This window comes from Myripristis murdjan, chromosome 4 (assembly GCF_902150065.1).
Source record: "Myripristis murdjan chromosome 4, fMyrMur1.1, whole genome shotgun sequence".
Classification (NCBI taxonomy): Eukaryota; Metazoa; Chordata; class Actinopteri; order Holocentriformes; family Holocentridae; genus Myripristis; species Myripristis murdjan.
The window spans coordinates 13,795,625-13,816,077 of NC_043983.1; the positions used below are offsets into that span (position 1 = coordinate 13,795,625).

At 41.7% G+C, this 20,453-nt stretch overlaps 1 protein-coding gene across 1 annotated transcript; it reads left to right on the forward strand.

Moving 5' to 3' along the window:
* The first annotated feature begins 7,684 nt into the window (after positions 1-7,684).
* On the forward strand, positions 7,685-16,039 carry rgmd (RGM domain family, member D). Its single transcript, XM_030050336.1, has 3 exons — positions 7,685-7,913; positions 11,575-12,086; positions 14,301-16,039. The coding sequence occupies exons 1-3, from the start codon at positions 7,820-7,822 to the stop codon at positions 15,012-15,014; spliced, it is 1,320 nt and encodes a 439-aa protein (XP_029906196.1). The 5' UTR covers positions 7,685-7,819; the 3' UTR covers positions 15,015-16,039.
* Positions 16,040-20,453: the final 4,414 nt, after the last annotated feature.

Genomic DNA, 20,453 nt, shown 5'->3' on the forward strand with positions numbered 1-20,453 from the left:
CATAATCACTTTTATTTATGAATGCTGCTCATATTATACTTGAACAGTGAGTCTCCACCACATGAAAGATCTGGATGGAGGTAAAACTATGATCTCTCTGAGTGTTTTGGTGATTGTTACCAAGCATAAACAGTGGTGTCTGGGGGGATTTGAACAACAAAAACAAAAAACTAACAAAAATGCTGTAAAGAATCGTTCTGTGTGTATGTGAGAGAGAGAAAGTGAGAGAGAGGAGGGGGGTGAAAAGAGAGAGAGAGAGAGAGAGAGAGAAGATGGTAGATGAGGATAAGCCATAATAACAGACAGAGGTCTCATTCACTTTGCACTGTGGTACACGTGCTCAGTTAACAATGGGGCTGGTGGTTGTCTGCACTCCTGTATCGCTCTGCCTGTCTGTTAGATGCAGTTTTGGAAGATATGGGATGCTGTCCAACTGTGACACATGGTGTCAAGCCAGTGAATATCTATGAATATGAGTAAGTGCGTGTGGGTGTGTGTGCATGTTTTTGAGCGTGCATACAATGTGTGTCCGTTTTTTTTTTCCATTCTATTCATTGTCTGTTTTTTTCCCTCTGCTCAGAAATGCCCTACCCAGATATGTAGGAATTAGGCCACATCGCTCACTACAAACCTACTCTAATCAAAGTGCCGATTCTCGAAACAGACAGCTGTTGTCATGTGCCTTAATTCCAATGGCTATCTGTCCCTGTGTAGCTGCCCAAGTACTTAGTCGGCCAGCTGAAGTTGTAGGGGAACGAGGGTTAACTGTGTCTGCCTGTTCGAGCTTTGGTCCGGTTCACAATACAGCATATACCGCAAAAACATAGACTCGAGGTAAGTGTCTCTTCTTCTATTCTCTGGCATGACTCCTACACGCCTGATGATGCTGTTCATAAGGACAACAACAGAAAAAACATGGGGGATTTTCATTCTGTAAAATGCCAATCACAACTCCAGTCAACATTTATACATATCCTCTCTTAGATTGTCAGCGAGAGTGATAACAAACATAGAGCATGTCATTTTTAATCTTGGAAACTTGGCTCTGTAGAATGTGATGTGCAAGGTCTCATGTAACCACAGATGAAGTATTGCCATTTCCTATAGGGTAAATGTGAATCGAAGAAACATCTGTTGAAAAGTGAACAAAAAATAGAAAAGAAAGAAGAAAAAAAAAAAACAGCCCTATCTGTTTCCCAGCACTTAGCATAGAATTTCCCCACCAAACAGATTTGTGTTCAAAGCAATGAGTCAGTCAGACTTGATTGGTCCAAGTGAACATATTATAATGTATGCTCTTTCCATGTTTATCCAGTTTTTACTTCCTTAAACCTACCCATGCAGGAAGAACATTCTTCGGATGCCTTCTGGGGTAAACTCTGGTTGATGTGAATGGCTAAATTTACACCCTGGTCTCATGAGTTATTGTTTATCCATCTATTCCTAGTTCAAGGCAGTTGTCTGGGTGGGCCAAGACAGAAACACAACCATCTGTCACGTTCCAACAAAAGGAGATGCTTGATCACAAATGCATCCATTAATTAAGGCCACATCCTTGATACATAAAGGACAAAAGCCACAAATAAAACTTAAGCCAAATTTGAAAACGTACTAAATTTGGCTATACATTTTGGGAAAAAAAAAAAGACACCCAAACCACAAACAACACATTAGCTTCATGACCCTGAAATCACCATATTAATGTAAAGAAGGGCTCCACTCTATGGAAATGAGCAAAGGAGAGGGGGAAAAAAATGTTTCCTTAATGTCTTAACCACTAATGTTTGCTTAACGTTTACCCATCTGTGGATAGGTCCCGGATAAGTATCATTGCACTCAGTCAAAGGTTTACAGTTTCTGCAAGAAAAAGAGAGACAGAAAAAAGGAGGTATATAAAGAGAGCAGAGAGGATTCTTTGGGTCTTGGGTGTCAGCATGGGGTACACGGAGCATGAGGAGGTCTGACTTTCTGTGGTTGTTGGGGGAACTCCAGTAACACGAATGCATGAACACGTTAACATTAGAATTTTACGCTCTGCATTTAGATAGCCAGCTTTAATTCCTATACTGTCCTTGTGTGATAAAACCATAACTTTACGATGCAATGTAGTACATTTTCTGCATCATACAAATGCGCCTTCACGTGCAAAATGCAGAAGTATCCCTCTGAGCAAGTCATTTGCTCTCATATTGAGTCTCAAAGTCTTGTTTTTCACATAAATCTGCCAGTAGGATGAGATAATCCCCCTTGTTTCCAGTGCAGTTCACTTGTTCCAGGACGTTTTCTGGGAACAAGTATTAATATGTTGAAACCAAGCAGAATAAGGCAGATCACCTCACTAGTATCAGGAGGATGACACTTGTTTCGAGAAAATTCTGGAAACAAGTGGGATTATCTCATCCTACCTGCAGATTTTTTTTTCACTTGTTTGAAGAAAAATGAGATTTTATAGTGAATGTGAGACTACATAACTTGCAATGGACATTTTTTGCAGTGCAGTTAAACCTTGAACAAGGTATCACAAACCTGAGAAGTGAGAAATGGAGAAAAAAAGATTTCTATAGTCGGTGAATATCACATCATAATCAAACTATCAAAGCCTTCTCAGGAAGCATTATCGTTTCAATTCAGAGGGGAGAGAAGTCATTACAAAGCAATTTGTTGCTTGTCTCCGTACTGAACCCTGGCTCAGGTGTCTAACAGAGTGAGGGAGCGGTGTCAAGAGAGAGCAGAGGAAAGGCCAGGCATGTTCAAACAGTTATGAATTGGAATAAGCACAAATTGCATATTGAGGCGATAGATTGCATCATTTTTGCCACATGGCCTAGAGGTTTTGGAAAACTTGTTCAAGATAATAAAATGCAAATTTATGTTTGCGTGATGGTTTCAATACTGGGGTGAGATTAAATCTTCAAAACACACAAACACACACACATACACACACACACACACACACACACACACACACACACACATACACACAAACACCCACCCACCCACCCACACACACACACACACACACACACACACACACACACACACACACACACACACACACACACACACACAGGTAGGGCCAGGGTCAGAGGCCAAATAGCCCTGAACTCTCTCCCTTTAGGCAGAGGAGATCAGAGGTCTCTCTGTGTGCTGCTCTCCATTTATTTTACCCATCATCCCTCATCAGGCCGGGTGACCCTGTGACCCCACAGCTAGGGTTACCTGTCAGTTGAGTGTCTGTTCACGAGCACAGGGCTTGACGCTGTGTCAACAACATTTCTGTTGTGTAAAAAACGGAAGGGAGAAGAGAGGGGTTAGGTTCTGTCTTGTGCAGTTTAAAAAGTGATATGAGAAGTTAAATAGGTGTTTGATATTAAGGTGAATGAACAAAAATCAGCCTTTTCTTATTTTCAGTAAACATAACAAGACTTCAATAGTGCTGGGCCATGACCAGTGTGCTCTCCAAACAGATGATGCACTTGTGTGATAATTCCTGTTTACTCTGAGACAAAGATTCAAAGGAGCATGGTAAACAGATGCCTGCATAGCTGTACCTACTGGCGGGTACCTACAAAAACACTCTGCAAGCCCCCCCTCTGGGTGCTGTCAGGTATCAATCAGGGTGCCGTAAGTGGGATCCTTGAGTAGAGATGCTATCAGCACCACCCCGTATACATTCACACCACAGTTTTCCTTATCTCTGCTGAGATAACAGCTCCCCTCACACAGCAAGGGCCCTGAACCAGACACACTCACTCTCCACATCTCTCTCTCTCTCTCTCTCTCTCTCTCTCTCTCTCTCTGCATCTGTGTGTATGTGTGTATGTGTGTGTCTCAGCTGTGTTATAGGCCACTTCACTTCAGACAGAGGCCCTTTAAAAAAACAACAACAAATGGTCAATTTGCTCCAGTTCCTGTTTAAAATTCAATAAGTGTATCTCTTATATTACAACGGTGCGGCGCTGGTGGAGGCTTGAGAGGGCGCGTGCTCCTTCTGATTTTAATCTCTGATGTTATCGGGGTTTAGAGGGAACATGATCCACGTCTCAGTTGACAAATCTAGATGGGCGTGAAATGAAACAAAAATCAGAAGCATGAAACATCAGCAGCTTCCTAAAAACTGTACTTTCGCTGTTTTATCAACACTGGACTTCTGGAAATGCACTTTAAGGGAATTGTTTAAGGTTTACGGACCCTGTAAATAGACACGAAGGACGGATGGCTCAGGAGTCTGCAATCAAGCTGCATTGTATTTACAAGTTCACAACTTTAGCACGAGCATTTGATAGGTGATTACATAATTGATGCATAATTGGATTCAATTTGAGTGCAAAGTTGTAATTTAAGTTTTATTGTCATGAGCAAAAGAGATCAGCAGTTTTTAAATGGGCGTGTGTGTGTGTGTAATTTGTGTGTAGCACCTATGCAGTGTCAGTGTGGTTAGCTTTGAATTGGTTGGAGCAGGACGAGATGGAGAGATGGTCCGGGACTGGCCTGGAATGGCACTTTTTGGGGGTTTTCTCTAGACCACAGCACGTTGGGCCTAATAACAAAAACAAGCATCCCGGTATGGAGCTGGTCCCGCAGTGTGAGGACCTTAATGAGGAACATGTGGAGCTGCCCAGACACACAGTCAGAGGAAACCCAATCCCTCACTCCCTCTTTTTCTTCCCCCTTCCTCCTTCTTCCCAGTCCTCTTTCTCTCGTTCTCTCTGTTTCGCTCTCTCTCTCTCTCTCTCTCTCTCTCTCTCTCTCTCATTTTCTGGCTCTCTATATTTTCTCTCCCCTGCAGCACACCGCTAACCAATCTCTGGCATACTTATCTGAATCCTCACTTATGTCTAATTTTGAAGATATCACGGTATCAGTGGGACGTTTTTCTTATAATCTATTATTTATTCAGAGCCTGTTCAGATATCGTATTTCCTATTTTATTCACACCTTTCTTCTCTGTCTCTGTCAGATAATTTTGTGGCTTGCACTGCAAAAAGGCTCAATCTAATCATCCTCTTTTTCATATATAAATTTTTATAGAAACTACCCAATTATAGATTCTTTTTCTATCTTCAGTTTTTTTTTTCCATGTTAGTTTTGAAGCTATCTTTTGCTTCTCTTTCTCTCCAGGTTATTAGACTCTTCTCTTCGAATTAAAGCCTTGTATCTGTACTCTGACCTAATTTTTCTCTGCTGTATCAGAACAAGCGACTTAGTGTCAGGAGGGGAAATGCATTGGTCTCAGCCTCATGTTTTTACCTGATACATCCTAGAAATACACCTACTTTCTCTCTCCAACTTGCTTTAGAGTTAGAATATGCATATTTGCTTGCAATGCAATATGCTCATAAGGAAAGGCTGGAAGAAAGGGGTCTTTCTCCACCCATCAAGCCTGACAGACTATCTAGGGAGTTTCTTTCATGTGAAGAATTCATCCCAGCCGTTCACCTGGATCAATTAACTGTTTGCTTCACTGAGCTGTGTTTGAATGATGCCAAAGTCCCATCAGTTCCTCAACCAGGAGCCTTCGTTTGTTTTGCCATAGACAATTGACTATTGAGAGTAGCAGTATCACTTCTGGGACAACTCTGATTTTGTTGTCTCCAAATCTGATATAACACCCTTTTGCCAAGTAAGCACACTTTTTGCCAAGCATACTTCAGCATGATATTTGATCTTGTACACTGTGCACCAGATGCATCTCTTGCCAGGACTATGTGAAAGACATTTCTTGAAAACCATTTGTTTTCTGTTTTCTTCAGCCATAACAAAATGAACTAAATGACTTCTTTTCTTTCCTAGGAAATGTCATCAATTGATTGTGAAGGGAAACATTCCAACAGGTGAGGCATCCTTGGCAGGGTTTAATTTTGGTTTGCTGTGTATTAACACAACCATCATTTACCACGCTGCATCACTGCCCAGTGTCTGAGTTGTTATGAGGAATATTAAGTGTAACCTGTTTGGGGAATTCGAAATGTGACCATAAAGAGCAGCCATAAAGCAGATCAACCAAGCAAGCCTCCAAAATTAGCTGAACAAACAGAGTAAGGTAGAGCCCTCTGGGGGGATAAACTTGGCACACTGGGCCCAGTGTGATGGAGGCCCTTCTGGCAGCACAGAACAATCCAAACGTTCCACTTGGGTTGAGCTGTCTTCGTTTCCCCCTCCACTATATATATCAGCCCCACATCAACATGGGCCTGTGAAGACCTTTCACAAGACTGACAGGCCACCTGAATCACACAATTGTGTGGCCGGAGGAGCCAGCATGTGTATAGAAAAACCAGTGATCCAATAACTGTCTGGGTTCACTTCTCTCTCATAAAGTCAGAAGGGAGGTGCAGTAGGAGACCTGCAGCTACAAACCAAACCTTCCAGTTGTACCCAAGGAAAGCTTTGAGTTTTAATCTAATTGTAGAAATTATGCAAACTGCTATGTTGATTTTCTTTATACCAATATTTTATTCAGTAATTGGCAGGTCCATTAAAATTCTTATTCAAATGGCACGAGAACCGCAGAATGTGTTTCAGGCAAAGGCCGAAGGCAAGTGATTCTCTGTGCCTTGCAGATGGTCCGGCCTCACAGCAGCTGTGCAAATGAAAGACGGAGTGTCGCTTAAGGAGTGTGAGAGATGGAAAGTTGGCCACAAAAGGAAAAAGAGTAACATACAAGTTGCTAACTGAAAATGTAATGGAACAACTAATAGCACAGAGAGGTTTGCTGAGAGAAACTAATTCACTGAGAATATTCTCTCTGAATTTTGAACATGATAAAAACAGATAATACCCATCTTTTGATGGCTGGTCAAACACCACTTGGTAACCTGAAAATAAGCCTTAAGGGAGCTTTTACTGACCTCAGACAGGAAAACTACAAAGTCTTTGGGAGCATGCATGCAATATTTTGGATTATGTTTAGATTTCCTCTGTTAGTCATTATTTTTATTCATTATTTATATTTATATGTGTGTGTGTGTGTGTGTGTGTGTGTGAGTGTTTAAAATGTTTATAATCACTATAATGCTGAACCACTGAACCATTGAAATGATCTGATAATGTGCATTCATACCACAATTGTTATGTAAACTCCATTATTTAACTATGAGATGTGAAGTGACAAAACAGGAGAGAAAGTTAATGCTTTAACATTTAACACACCAACAGCAACACACACACACACACACACACACACACACACACACACACACACACACACACACACACTTTGCAGGCCATTTGCTTTCAGCTTGAGGGGGATCAAACAGGACAGTTGGCCGCGAGTGCTTTGTAGTGCAAAGAGTGTGCTGGGCATGCAGAGTTCAGTTACATTCTCTAATAGCCTCTGTCAGTTTTGCATGACAAAAGCTTGATTACATGACACCTTTGAATAAACTGAATGGCCCTCCATAAGCTATTTCCCTTCACGATTCCTTACCATCGCACATAACATAGATATAGATAGATTATAGATAGCTGGGCCATTTTTAAAACTATGCATTGTGGTCTTTCAATTATTAGTTCATCATAGAAATAATTTCACACACTCTCCACTATTGTTGGCGGCACTTTCCATTGGCCTCATCCCGGTAATTACCGCTAAATGTAAATATCAAGTGGTTAGTGAATAATTAGTCTTTCATTGGCCAACAATCACCTCTGGGCCCCGTCTACACTTTAGACCCCTCCCCGTAGAGCCGCCCTGAAGACAGGGGCCCCTTTTGAATGACAGCGCTTGGGAAGGGAGACGAATATTTGTCTGATTTCCCGCAGCCACAGCGTCGATGAGAAGCAGTCGAGGAACTCCATTCTAACTGAATGGATTGGTATGGGGAGAAGCGGACCTCCAAACTCGGCTAAGCGGCAGCTTTGGGACTGTATAACACTGACGATGGTTTTACTTTCGCTGCTGTTTCGACCAGGTAAGGCTTTGAAATCCGTGCTCCTCCAGTCTGCATGCTAAACAGTTTCCCCGCACCCTGGGAATGGGCTTGGAGTTGGGGATGGAAAAACAACAACTTTTCCTGGCGTTCGGGTTGAAGCCGTAACGATTCACAACATCTAAAGTATTAACTGTTTTATTTGAATAAGTTTTGAAAGTTTCGTGATAAAAGAAGGAGACAGGTCGCTGTTGTTGAAAAAGTATCCTGCCCGTTGTTGGGACAAAGTAATGTCTTGTTACTGAGTTATATCGCTAGCTGGCTACGCGAGCCGAGCAGCACGAGTTAACCTACTTTTCTGACACCTTTGGGCATTTTTTTCCGCCTTTTCCCACACAACACAGCATCACTAAACAATTAGTCACGACACGCCGAACAGTTTTCTTGCCTTTACCATGCACAAATACCGCTGCTGGGAAAAGTTTCGACCAAGTTGGGCGAAGGGAAAGCTAAGCTCCCAGTTAGCATAACGTTAGCCCGATAGCAACTGGCGTCCCGCAGTTACTCCAAAGAAAACTCAGACGTTTGTGTTCACCAGAAAATACAGCTAAACTAAAACGGAGTGGTGGCTTTTAATATTTGTGTGAGTGTAGCAGCTACACACGACTTAAACAGATTAGGATGTTGGTGAGGTGAAGTCGTTCACGGTGTTTTTCCTCACTCATGCTTCATTTGTTGGCTACGATGCATGGGGGTCCAACTTCTCGGCCCTGAACGTGTTGGTCGCTCCTCTTCCCAAACACTGCGAAGCCACAGCCACACGAAGCAGCGTGTTTTCTTTGGATAGTTTTGCAGATTTAATACTTTGTTGCCAACCTGTTGGGTCTATATCATCTTATTATTTTTTTAAAGAAGGCTGGGATCCACCTTGATTGTTTATTTTTGTTTTTACAGTTATTTTTAAGGACCCCCATAGTTTACACACCTCAGTCCACGGACCCACATTAGTGGACTTAGAGAGCCCCATCAGAGGAACATTTTAAGGGGTTATAATCTGGTAGCCTACAGCAACCCATACTGTAGCTGTTGAGAAGGCAGTGAAACCCATCATCAAAATGATTAGTCTACTTATTGTGTTAAACTCTATATAGAGAAACAGTACTGAAATTAAAGTAATCCACTGGAGTCCCTCTAAGGACCCCCCAGAGGTCCGCGGACCCCATTTCGGGCCCCTGTGGTGTAGAGCCACATTGTTTTGGCTCTTCTTTAACAACTTATAGGAACTGAACCCTATAAGGAAGACAAAGCTGCCTTAGTTTAAATATGCAAAGGGCATATTTGCTAAAAGGTAGCCATTAGTATTGGTTGAAGTGTTATTGCTTAATCTTATTAAAATAATGGTTGATTATAATTTTTTAATGTCTTTATGTTGCCCAGAAAGTTTGTGAAATTTGACCTGCCAAGGTGAATTAAAAAAAAAAAAAAAAAAAAAAAAAAAAGTCTGACCAAGACTAACCACTTTAATTTTAGAATATGCCAATCTACCATGTCTCTTTATCATAATAGATGAGAAAGTGTCTTAATTAGAGTTTGAGACAATATACTGTTGCTTTTAATCCTGTGTTAGAATTAATTTTGACATGGCCCTAGACACAGATACTTGTGTTGTGGAGGGGATAAGTGGCTATTAAGTGGCTGTTGAATTGTTATATTCTAACTGCATCCTTTGGTATGTGTGCAAAAATTAGTTTCAAACCAGAAAAATACAGCACTTTTCTCTCTATCTTTCTATCAAACACATAAAACTAGTTTATAATATGCTAGCGGCAATGTTTTTGTTTTTGTGTGGGCTGTTTGCCTTTCTACTTTTTTCATCTTTCCCACATGGTCATCACATTTGTTGGTAGCCTACTAAGTGGCCAGACATAAAGACCCTTTAGGGAGGTGCATGGTTGTTGATGACTGTGTAGGCAGTGATTGTCAAAAAGTGTCAATCAAAGCAGACTTGGGTGACCCCGCTGCTAGATGGGGGAGGCTTGGTGGAATTCAGAGGAGGGGTGTAAAATGCCTCTAACTTGACCTCTCACACTCCTTCTCAGTTTTATCTGGGCTCATGTCTAAGTGCAGTGACTGTGAGATGCATTCATCATTTGTCATGCATCCACAATACATCCACAATGGAGAGCTGTGTGAGGGGGAAGAAATGGTGTGAAAGATTCACGTGCAGCCAGATTTATATCTCCATGCTTATCTTTCTGCCTTTGTCCAGTGTGTTCAGAGATTAGATCGGCTATTGGAGTAAACAGAAAAGCAGTGTTGTAATTGAGTCTTGCACTAAAAGTGATGGATATGTGGACGCTGCCTGGTGTTGAGTTGTTTTCTGTTTGACATAGGCCTAGCAAATGGACAATATGCAGCAGAAGTTAATATCCTATCATTTCTGTGCATCTTAAAACAATCCACAGCTCAAATGAAATTGATGATTAATCTTCCCCACTTTTCACCCACTAAAGTTGTCATAGCTCCGTACTGATAATAAATATCCCATCTCTGAGTCATAACTTGACAGGAAGTCCAGATTTTAGGCTATACTGCACAAATATCCTGAGTTGTAGCTTGTTGACGAATACCCCCCCACCCTCCCACCCCCCTTCACTGAACAAGCATGGCTCTTTATGATCTTTCTCTTGGGTGTGCAGTTAGCTGGCCCTATAGACTAAGCAATGTCGTGCCATGCAGTGGAGCTTAATGGACTTATATTGCCTCAGCAACAGCCAAACCACATTCAACACCCTTAGGCAAACTACACGGGTTGGTTTCCTCCTACAGTGAGGCTGCATGCTATTTCTGCGAGGGCTAGTCGGGGGAAATAAGTTTTGACTGACTCTTTAGCACAGTATGGGATCATGGCCTTGTGGGCTCACCTATTTCGATTTTAATGGCTCTCCTGATTGAGGTAAACTTGGCGGTGGAAAAGTTTTCACTCCGCTGCCTAAAGTGCCATACTAGGGTAATTTATCCTTAATCTTAAATAGGAAGTAGCAGCATATTATCAGCACGTCATTGGTATCGGCCTGCAAAGGCTTTAAGATGAACAACAGAATATTGGATATCCGCAAAAAATCCATTATCATGCATTCCTATAAAAAATAAACATGACCCGTTTTACATAACCTAAGATGAAGTAGTTTTCTTATTTTCTCCAGTGAATGTGTACATTATGAAACACATTGTTTTTCATGTCTGTATTTGCCAGTGGGCCATCAGGATAAGAGTTGGCATAAAATGCTAATTCCACTACAGGATAGACTTGATGTTCTCTACAATTAGGTGGGAAAAAAAAAAAAAAAACCTGAATATATCAGTATCAGCACTCAGCCAAAAGAGTCAGAAAATATTGGCATATTGGCTATGAGGAAAAAATCTAATATCATGTACCCTAATGGCAAGTGGATTGTATAATTCTTATAAGTAGTGAACTTTTTTTTTTGTAAATCCAATTCAGATCATACAATCTAAGTTTGAGAGTAAAGGTAACCATCACTGTTGTTTCACAAATAGCGAGGTTGTTAGTGCAAAACAAGCAGAGAAAGCAGATTTGTAATACTTTTTGTTTACTAATATCACTATTTACACTATATTGATGTTAAACTAACATTTTTACATGCAAAATGGTGATAATCCCCCTGTTCTTGCGTTTCAGCTAACTGCCAGCAGTGTCGAATCCAGCGCTGCAATGCAGAGTACGTGGCTTCGACTTCACCCTCTAGTGGTCTGCAGGAAGAGCTTCCTCTGGACGTGGACTACTGCATTGCCCTGCGGGCCTACGCTCTGTGCACTCGACGCACAGCGCGCAGTTGCAGGGGTGACCTGGTTTACCACTCGGCTGTCTTCCGCATTAAGGAGTTATTCTCCCAGCACAACTGTTCCAGCGATGGGCCCACTTCCTCTGCCAAGGTCCCCAGTACATCTCGACCCGCCGTGTCTGAGCTGTGCGACTATGAGAACCGGGTCCTGGTCTCGGGCCAGGCCGGCCAGCAAAAGAAATACGCCCACTGTGGATTATTCGGAGACCCCCACTTACGGACTTTCCGGGATAAGTTTCAGACCTGCAAGGTAGAAGGGGCCTGGCCTCTGATTGATAACCGCTTCCTGTCAGTGCAGGTGACCAATGTGCCAGTCGTCCTAGGGTCCAGTGCTACGGCAACCAGCAAGGTAAGAGTGGTTCAGAGACTCATGCACTGGTAACTTTCCAGGCAATAAAAGAGAGCTGTCCAGCACAACTTAGCAGTTGTTACAGTGCTTTAGAACCAGCACTTGCCAGATATGGTGTTAGTACTGTTAAAATCATGACTTAATCTCTTACCACAACCTTTTTATGCCTAAATAAACAACAAAATGGTTTATTTTCATTGTTAATTATTCTAATGGTTATATTTTTAATCAGTCAGTTAATACTCTAAAATGTTAAAAATAATGAGATGCCTATTACGAGCCACCAGAGCCCTTAGTGAAATTGCTTACTTAGCCTGGTCAGCAGTCAAAAAAACACCAAAGTATTCATTTTATTGCCATATGAAACAGAAGGTGAAAATCTAACCAGCAAATGTTCATTGTTACTTTATAACTGATAAATTGGTGATCAAAATTATAGTTGATTAATTCTGGTGATCAGCTTATCGAATGATTGACTAATGTGTCAGCACTAGTAGACATTGTGTCTTGTGCAATACATGAGCAGCCTATTTTCCAGCTGAAACTTGCTAGCTCAAGAATTTTGTTGAAGTATCAAAGTGAGTTAGTTGTCAGTCTATGGTGCCTCTGCAGCCTCCAGCATTCCTTCTGTCTTGCAGCTCCTTCAGATCTGCTGGGATAGGAGAGAGGAGGGAGTCCTTCAGTGGTGTTGAATCACAGACATGCTTGAGCGCTCTACCTTTAACACATGGGTGGTCATATGGTAGTGATTAACGCTCGCTCAAACATTTTCCTCCACCACCACAATCTGGAATGTTTTTTTCACCCCTCTGGTCAAATAATTAACTGGGCCCTTTTTGTGTAAATATGGAATAATGTGGAAAAATAAGAAAATAATTGGACGGCAGCAAAGGCTTTTTTGATGCCAGTAATTAAATCAGCTGGTCTTTCCATTGTTGAAACTATCACCATATTTTTATCTCTATTAACTACTCCAGTTCAGCTTCATTTGCAAGGCTCACTAAGAACAAACTAATGCATCCATGAAATGATACAAGGCTGCTTTGGTAATAATTGAATCTTTAGGTAGAAACAATGCATTTCTTTTCCCCATCAGTTTAAATGGTAATATCACTGACTTTCCTAACCTAACCAATTTAAATTTAAATTCTCACCCCTCCCTCTTAGAGAATAAGGAAACTGCTTGGGCCATGCAAACAAACTATGCCACATTGCATAAAATTTCTTTGAAGTAGGCTACACATCTGAGAGTGCAGGGATTTCAGAACAAACTATTTCAAAGGAATTTCCAGTGTGTACTGGGTGGGGAGACTAATGCAAACCTGTAGTCTGGGTATGCCTGTGCCAGTACCCACATGCCCCCACCGAGCTTTGGAGTTGTTTTCAAGTGTCAGACTTAAGACAGGAAATAGTCAATCAAATACAGTATCCCCGTAACTGTAAACTTTACCACAGCCTCCACTTTGTCAGGTTGCTTTGAAGAAATGGAGGTGAGGCTCCAATTTTTCAAATCTAGGCTGGAATACAAATTGAAGTTAGTCATTGAGCAGGCACTGAACGGTGCTGACGCAGTGAAACAGATAGAAGATTTATGGAGTCATGAGGCATGGAGACAGTTGTCTTTGTATTTGATCCTACATTCAGGGAAGAGTGCTGCAGTTATTGCCATCGCTTCTGGCATTATTAGTAATTTGTTTTCGGGAAGAATGGATAGGTGAAGACCACACACTTACGGGCACTTTGTGGTTCATTTGAGCTCTATTTGTTTCATTGAAACATTCCAACCGTTGACAACAACCCTCTAAACAGCCATCTGTATAAATGTGGTTATTGCCATCATATTACACCAGAGAGTAAATCACAGTCAGTCCAACAGGAAAAAAGCCGAGTGTGGGTTTTAAAATCAGAAAACACCAAGTAGTATTTCCTATCAAGGAGTGCCCTCCACAGGCTGTTGACATTTTTGGTGTGCTGCTACCACCTTGTGGCAGTTAGTGGTACTATTCTGACATAAGACTAGCAGAATCTTACCAATTACGAGCGATGTGAAGCCTACCATTACATTTATACAAAGAAGAAACATGCTATCTTATTTAGCAGTTATACTATTTATGGAAAAAGTCTTCAGTCTGTGAAGTTAAATTATCATATGCTGAACTGCATTGTCATTTACACCATTAATTAAGACAGCTCTTATGTTTCCCCCCATTTCAGATCACGGTGATCTTCAAGTCGTACCACGGCTGCACAGATCAGAAGGTGTACCAGGCCACCACTGAAGACCTGCCCCTGGCCTTTCAGGATGGGACACGCAGCGGTGGTGAGAGCGGCAGCCTGACGATCGTAGAGCGGGGTGGCTCTGGAGCAGGCCGGCAGGTGAAGATCCAGGCCCGCTACATCGGCACCTCCATCATTGTCCGGCGTGTGGGCAGCTACCTGACCTTTGCCATCCGCATGCCGGAGGATACCCTGGACTTCTCTGAGGACAATGGCGGGCTGCAGCTTTGCTTGCATGGCTGCCCGAACAACGAGCTCATCAAAGAGTACATGCTGGGCCGCCAGACTCAGCACCCTCGCCTGTCTGGCCCTGGGCAGGGCACCAACACAGAGCTAGGGCCCTTGCGTCCCCCCCACCAGATCTATACGGTGGAGCGGGCCACGGCCAAGTGTAGAGAGACTCTCCAGGTGGAGGATGTGTATTTCCAGTCCTGTGTGTTTGACTTGCTGACCACAGGAGACCCTGAGTTCTCCATGGCAGCCTACGGTGCTCTGGAGGATTTAAAGGCACTGCCTCCCAGTAAACTGAAGCAGAATTCCCCAAGGACTCCTCGTCTTTACAACCAAGGGGTGTCACACACGCTGGCCACAGCAGCAACCAGCACCCGCTCCCTGCTCCCACTCCTACTCCTCATTCTGCTGCTTTTGTAAGAAAAAAAATATATATAAATAAAAAAAGAGAGAAACATGTAAACAAACACAAAGTGGAAGCATTACCAGCTTGAGGATAGAGTGCCGTTAGACCTCAAACATATATAATTGTTTTTGTGTATGTTTTGCATTTGTGAATGTTGTTCCTGTTTGTCATTTGAAGGATTTAGCACTCACAAAAGATGCCATTTTCTGCCGCGGCTGCATTTTCTGTGGACTGATACGTAGACCACTTCAAACTGAATGCATGCAATCATGAGGCTTTGATTGAGGGTTAAGTATGAAATTCTTATGTCATTTTCACCCAACACTTGTAAATTGGATTAAAACAGATAAACAGAGTCTTTTAAAATGTGAAACTCAAAGCATGCTTGTCTGTGCTGACCTCAAGGCAGCTAATCAGAATGATTTTGTAAATATATCCACTGAGAAACTCATCACAGTGCACAACTTCAAAACGGGTCATGGTTTCATCATGTATAGACTTAAATATGTTAAAAATGGTCTTTTTGTGCAGAGATGTCTCTTTGGTTATTAGATCCTGTATAATCCAGTAATATCTATAGCACTTAATGGTCAACACTCCAAGTCCGGGTAATTTCAGTGTTCTGTTTTTTTTTTTTTCCTTTTCTTTTTTGTAATAATTGGCATACTAATTACACAGGATCCAACAACTGTATGTAAAAACTACCTATCCATAATGTATAATGTTTTGCTGTGCTATTCTCAACAGTTCACTGTACTCAAGTGTGATATTTCTATCACTTCAGTGAAACACTCCCTCTTCAAGCTGCTTGGCTTCCAGTTTTAAGGTTGAAAAAACAAACAAATCTCTATATAATAATATATTGAAAGAGTGTATATATGTGTTTTATATTGTGTACATTTGCCTGTGTATAGACGTTTTAACTGTAATATGCTTTACATTTGTTGTGATTAGTTAGGTTATTTTGAGAAAAGTAAACTAATATGTGTTGTACTGTATCTGTAATTTTCTGTATTAAAGTGTTGGACACTCCTGACGATGCTTTGCTTATCCTCTTTCTTGTCACTCTTAATTCTCTAGTATCTTGTTCAACTGATTAATAGCTTTATACATTTATTAATATTTAATCAGTTGTATTCATGGGTCAAACTGGGTCTGATTATATAGGATTTTTTTTTCTACCTCTATAAATCACTGTTAATTTGTTCTCTAAGGATCTCCATCAACCTGCATGATACTACAAACTAAGAGTTATTAATTATATAGAAATTCAGCGTATCACTGACCATGATCAAGACCTCCGATCTTATAATTCTCTGCTTGCAAAGCTATATATCCCCGCTTGGTCCGCAGTCCATGAGGATAAAGAGACGGTTTGGACAAGCTGGTTAGGGAGCTGCAGGGATTCACGGCATGTTCTCAGTCCCTGTAGGTGATACCTCTCAGTGCTGAGCTGGCTGCTGGCTTTGCTTTTGTCTGCCAGAGCACTGCAGGGCTCCAAGTAGGATTTAGCCTGTGGTTAACATCAGGTTAGAATCAACAACAATACAAGATACTGATATTTGTGCTTCATATGAACGGTGTGCTTTGCTGTGATCAGAGACAAAGATGGCATCAATTTATTTTAGTTTCAATCCAGATGTTTTGATTAATAAGGTCTTGCATCCAGTCTGAAGACATCACTGAGAATGAACACTGACTTAAGTGAATTGCAGGTTTAACTTTTATTTTGAATAACCTGAGCAGAATGTCATTTGATCTTAACACTGCTCAGAAAGACTGTGTCGGAACTAGGCTTTCTTCTTGCACTTGATCACCTCTTTATCTCTGTCTTCGTCACACATTCTATCATGCTCACTCACTCACTCACTCACTCAATCTCTCCATGTCCTATTTCGTCAAATCAAGAAGACACTCCAGCTAGCCGTGTGGTTTTGGGAGATAGCTGATGACGGTGATGAAATGTGTCACCATTTTTACCCACATTTACCATTACATGTTTAGCACATTCCAGATGGCCAAAATCAAATCTTTGGGTGGCTGTGCTTCATCGCCCTTATTCCCAATATGAGGAAGAGCGGAGATGGAGAGCGAAAACGAGAAGGAGGGAGGTAATTGTGGATTGGTGGTAAAAACTGTCACTTACAATCTTGTCTTGGGGAGGCAGCACAGGGCAAGCAAGCGCTATAGTTAACACATTGACAGGTATATGGCTTCAATTGGGACTTTTAATGGTTGTGTTTCTATACAACCCGGCTATCTTGGCATTTACAACGTTGGCCAAGCCTCTCCTTTAATCTTATCATTTTTCATCCCATAAACACATGGCAACTCTTCTCAATGTGTGTTTGCAGTTAAGTCATAAACTGTGTTTTGTGTGAGTGTGTTATAATTTTAAACCGAGTTAAAGAGCTCCAGGCCTTGTCTTGATTCATGTCATCTTTTGAGATGCAGTCATCTGACAGCACTGTCAGGCAGCAACAACGAGCCTTATATAACCCCAATGTGAGATTGGCCTGTGATTCTGTTGACAGGAGGTGAGTTTTTTGACAACTTGTGAACATCTGAATTAGGGCAAAGTGAAATGGTAGTTTTTTTTCCAGATTGAGATTCAAAAACTCTTTTCTGTTTCCCAAAGCACAGAGGAAGTATAGTTAAAAAAGTGGCACAGAGGGATAATTTCAAACTCTACAGTCTGATTCACATATTAGCATGGAAGCTGTGCCATGAGTTTGCAGGCAACTGCTCAAGCCTGTATGGATCGCCCATCCACCCTCTCTGAGCCATCTTGTCTTGACTTTCCCTTGTAAACAAGGACAATTACCAAGCTAATGAGTTGAGAAAAAAACTGCTGGAGTGATTGATACTCTCAATGGGGAAATTAATTTGATATTAATAGAGCACTTGGCAAGATAAATAGATAGTGGTGTGTGAGTCCTCTCCTTGATTGATAATAGCTAGATTGATGGCTGTCTTAATACAAGGTGTTCCTTAGACTTAAATGAGGTGGCCTTGATAAGGATAGACTTTTGTATTACAACACGATTAAGTGTTCCGGATATCTGCACTAAGTTTTAAAAGCATTATGGTGTTTAAAATTACTTTGCTGTTGTTATTGAAGATATCACTGCTAAGTTAGAGAGGAGATTGGAAGTGACAGATATTTACTGTACATATTGTACTATGAACAGCGTTTATTTCCCAAGGTCAGTAACGGCATTAACAATGCAGAGTTGGATGACTGAAAATGTGTCGAGCAAATGCTGAAAACACATTGTGCATGTGGCACAAACAGGCTGTGGTTAAAAAAAAAAAAAAAAAAAAAAAAATACTGTTGCATTCAAATGCATAGCCACTTAGACCGTTAGACGTACTGATGCACATAAGTACACCAAATGATGAATGTTGGTCACCCAGAGCCGTCGTGAGCTCATTCAGCTGTTCTTATGAGCGAGGCTGTTTTTGCATTCAGCCTCACTACTGGTTCTTAACACGATCACCTTGATGACTCATAATGCCCCCTAACCCACCCACGCAAAAACATTTTGCTTAATGATGCACTCAGAGCCTGATTGTTGCACTAAGTAAAAGACATTTAACATACACATACATTACACTCTGTTACATGGGTCACTGCTGCAGAAGAAAGACCAAGATGTTATTCATCTCTCTGGCACTGTGTGTGTGTGTGCGTGCGTGAGCCCATGGGTGGCCATCCATGCACACATGGGTGCATGTGTGTGATTGTTAGATGATTCCAGTCACAGCGATTACGCAGCTATCTCATACCGCAGGCTCTCTCATACCTGACCAACTCAATCTTTCAGTGTCTCCTCAATAATCAGAGTGACAGCAAGCAACTAGACATATCTCACCCACTGCCTCACTCCAGAATGGGTATTGACCTACATATCAAATCATATGCTCCTGGCTTGTGTGATAGAGAATGGAGAAAAAAAGTAACACTGTATGATTGGCAGCCCTACTTTAGTAAACACATTGCATCCCCTGGGTTTTTGTCTCTCAATATGCATTCTCTGCTATATGTAAACTAAAGGGAAATGGCATACGAATCCTACAATGTAAGACTTCCTGCCATTTCAGCAGTGTTTCCACTGCTACTGTAACAGTACAGAACAGCTGAGAACACCTGGCTGTCTGAGTGTGTATTTTTATTAACGAGTCTGTGTCACCAAACTTTTAACAAATGGCCCCCTGGCACCCTGATGCCCCGAAAAACCCAGCTCGGAAATTAAGCATCTGCATCATAAATCTTGGAAAGTTACAATAATTTGCAATTCACTCCCTCATCAAAGGCAATATTACCCTAATTTATTATCTCCCCGCACGAGGGGCGCGCAAAGGCCGTGGAGATAAGAGTTTATCAGGAGGGGGATTGATTTTCATTAACTGATTGTAATAAAGATGAACTGCCTGCCGCGCACACTGACCAAGAGCCACACTTTATTGTAATTGGGACAATTTATTTCATGAGCCAGTGGTTCTACCTTTTTGCCCCTCCCCTTCTTAAATATCTATCTCTTCTCTCCAAAATGTGAATGTAGTGTCACAGTCCTGCTGCCTCAGTTGCCAGAGAGCCCTCTGATGTATGAAAAAGATGTGCATTATTTTGCCATTAAGGTGTATGTGCAGGCGGCAGGGCAACTGTCAGGAGGTATTGCAACAGATTTTTGGCTTCTGGCATCAAAGCAATGCGGTAGTTATGCAAATGTGACTGATACCTCACCTCCTTTAGGCAATATCAATTTACAGCTTCCTGCTTGTCAATGACTTATTCTTTTCCTGGTCTTACAGCCATTACATGATCCATTATATCTTCCAACTGAGAAATATCTGGTACTCATGTGACACATTCAGCACCGGTGCTTGTTTTTATATTCTTTACTCATCATATATGTCCCCACACATATCTCCGCTTTAGCTTGTTGAAACAGGCCAACATCAGGTGACCTGCTCACTGGCAAACCAATGGGCCTTCAGCCTGCACAGTGACAGATAATCTAAATCATCCTGCATACTGCCCCATTGAGTTTCCATATAAGTATGAAATGGGTACATTTTGTTCTCTTAAAGCTTGCACAATTTTATGGCGTTGTGTGAATTGTAGAGTGCTATCTGATGGGCAACAGCAGCTGCATCCTATCGCATGTACACCCAGAACATGCTCATTCCAAATGTATGATAAATAAAACATACGTTGAAAAAGCCAAGGCTGTATGTGTTTGGCAGGATGTCGGTTATCTGCTAAAGGGCAGTGACACTACTTGTGATCATCATAATTGCATCACCCACCACTGATAAGGCGTCAATAACAGACTCAGAGGTGGCAGGGCTGTAAAAAAGTTGCAACATCTGTACCAGAGAGTAGTCAAGGTCCTTGGGACGTAGACGGACGCCTGGGGGAGCAGTTTCTTATGCAACAACTCCCCCTC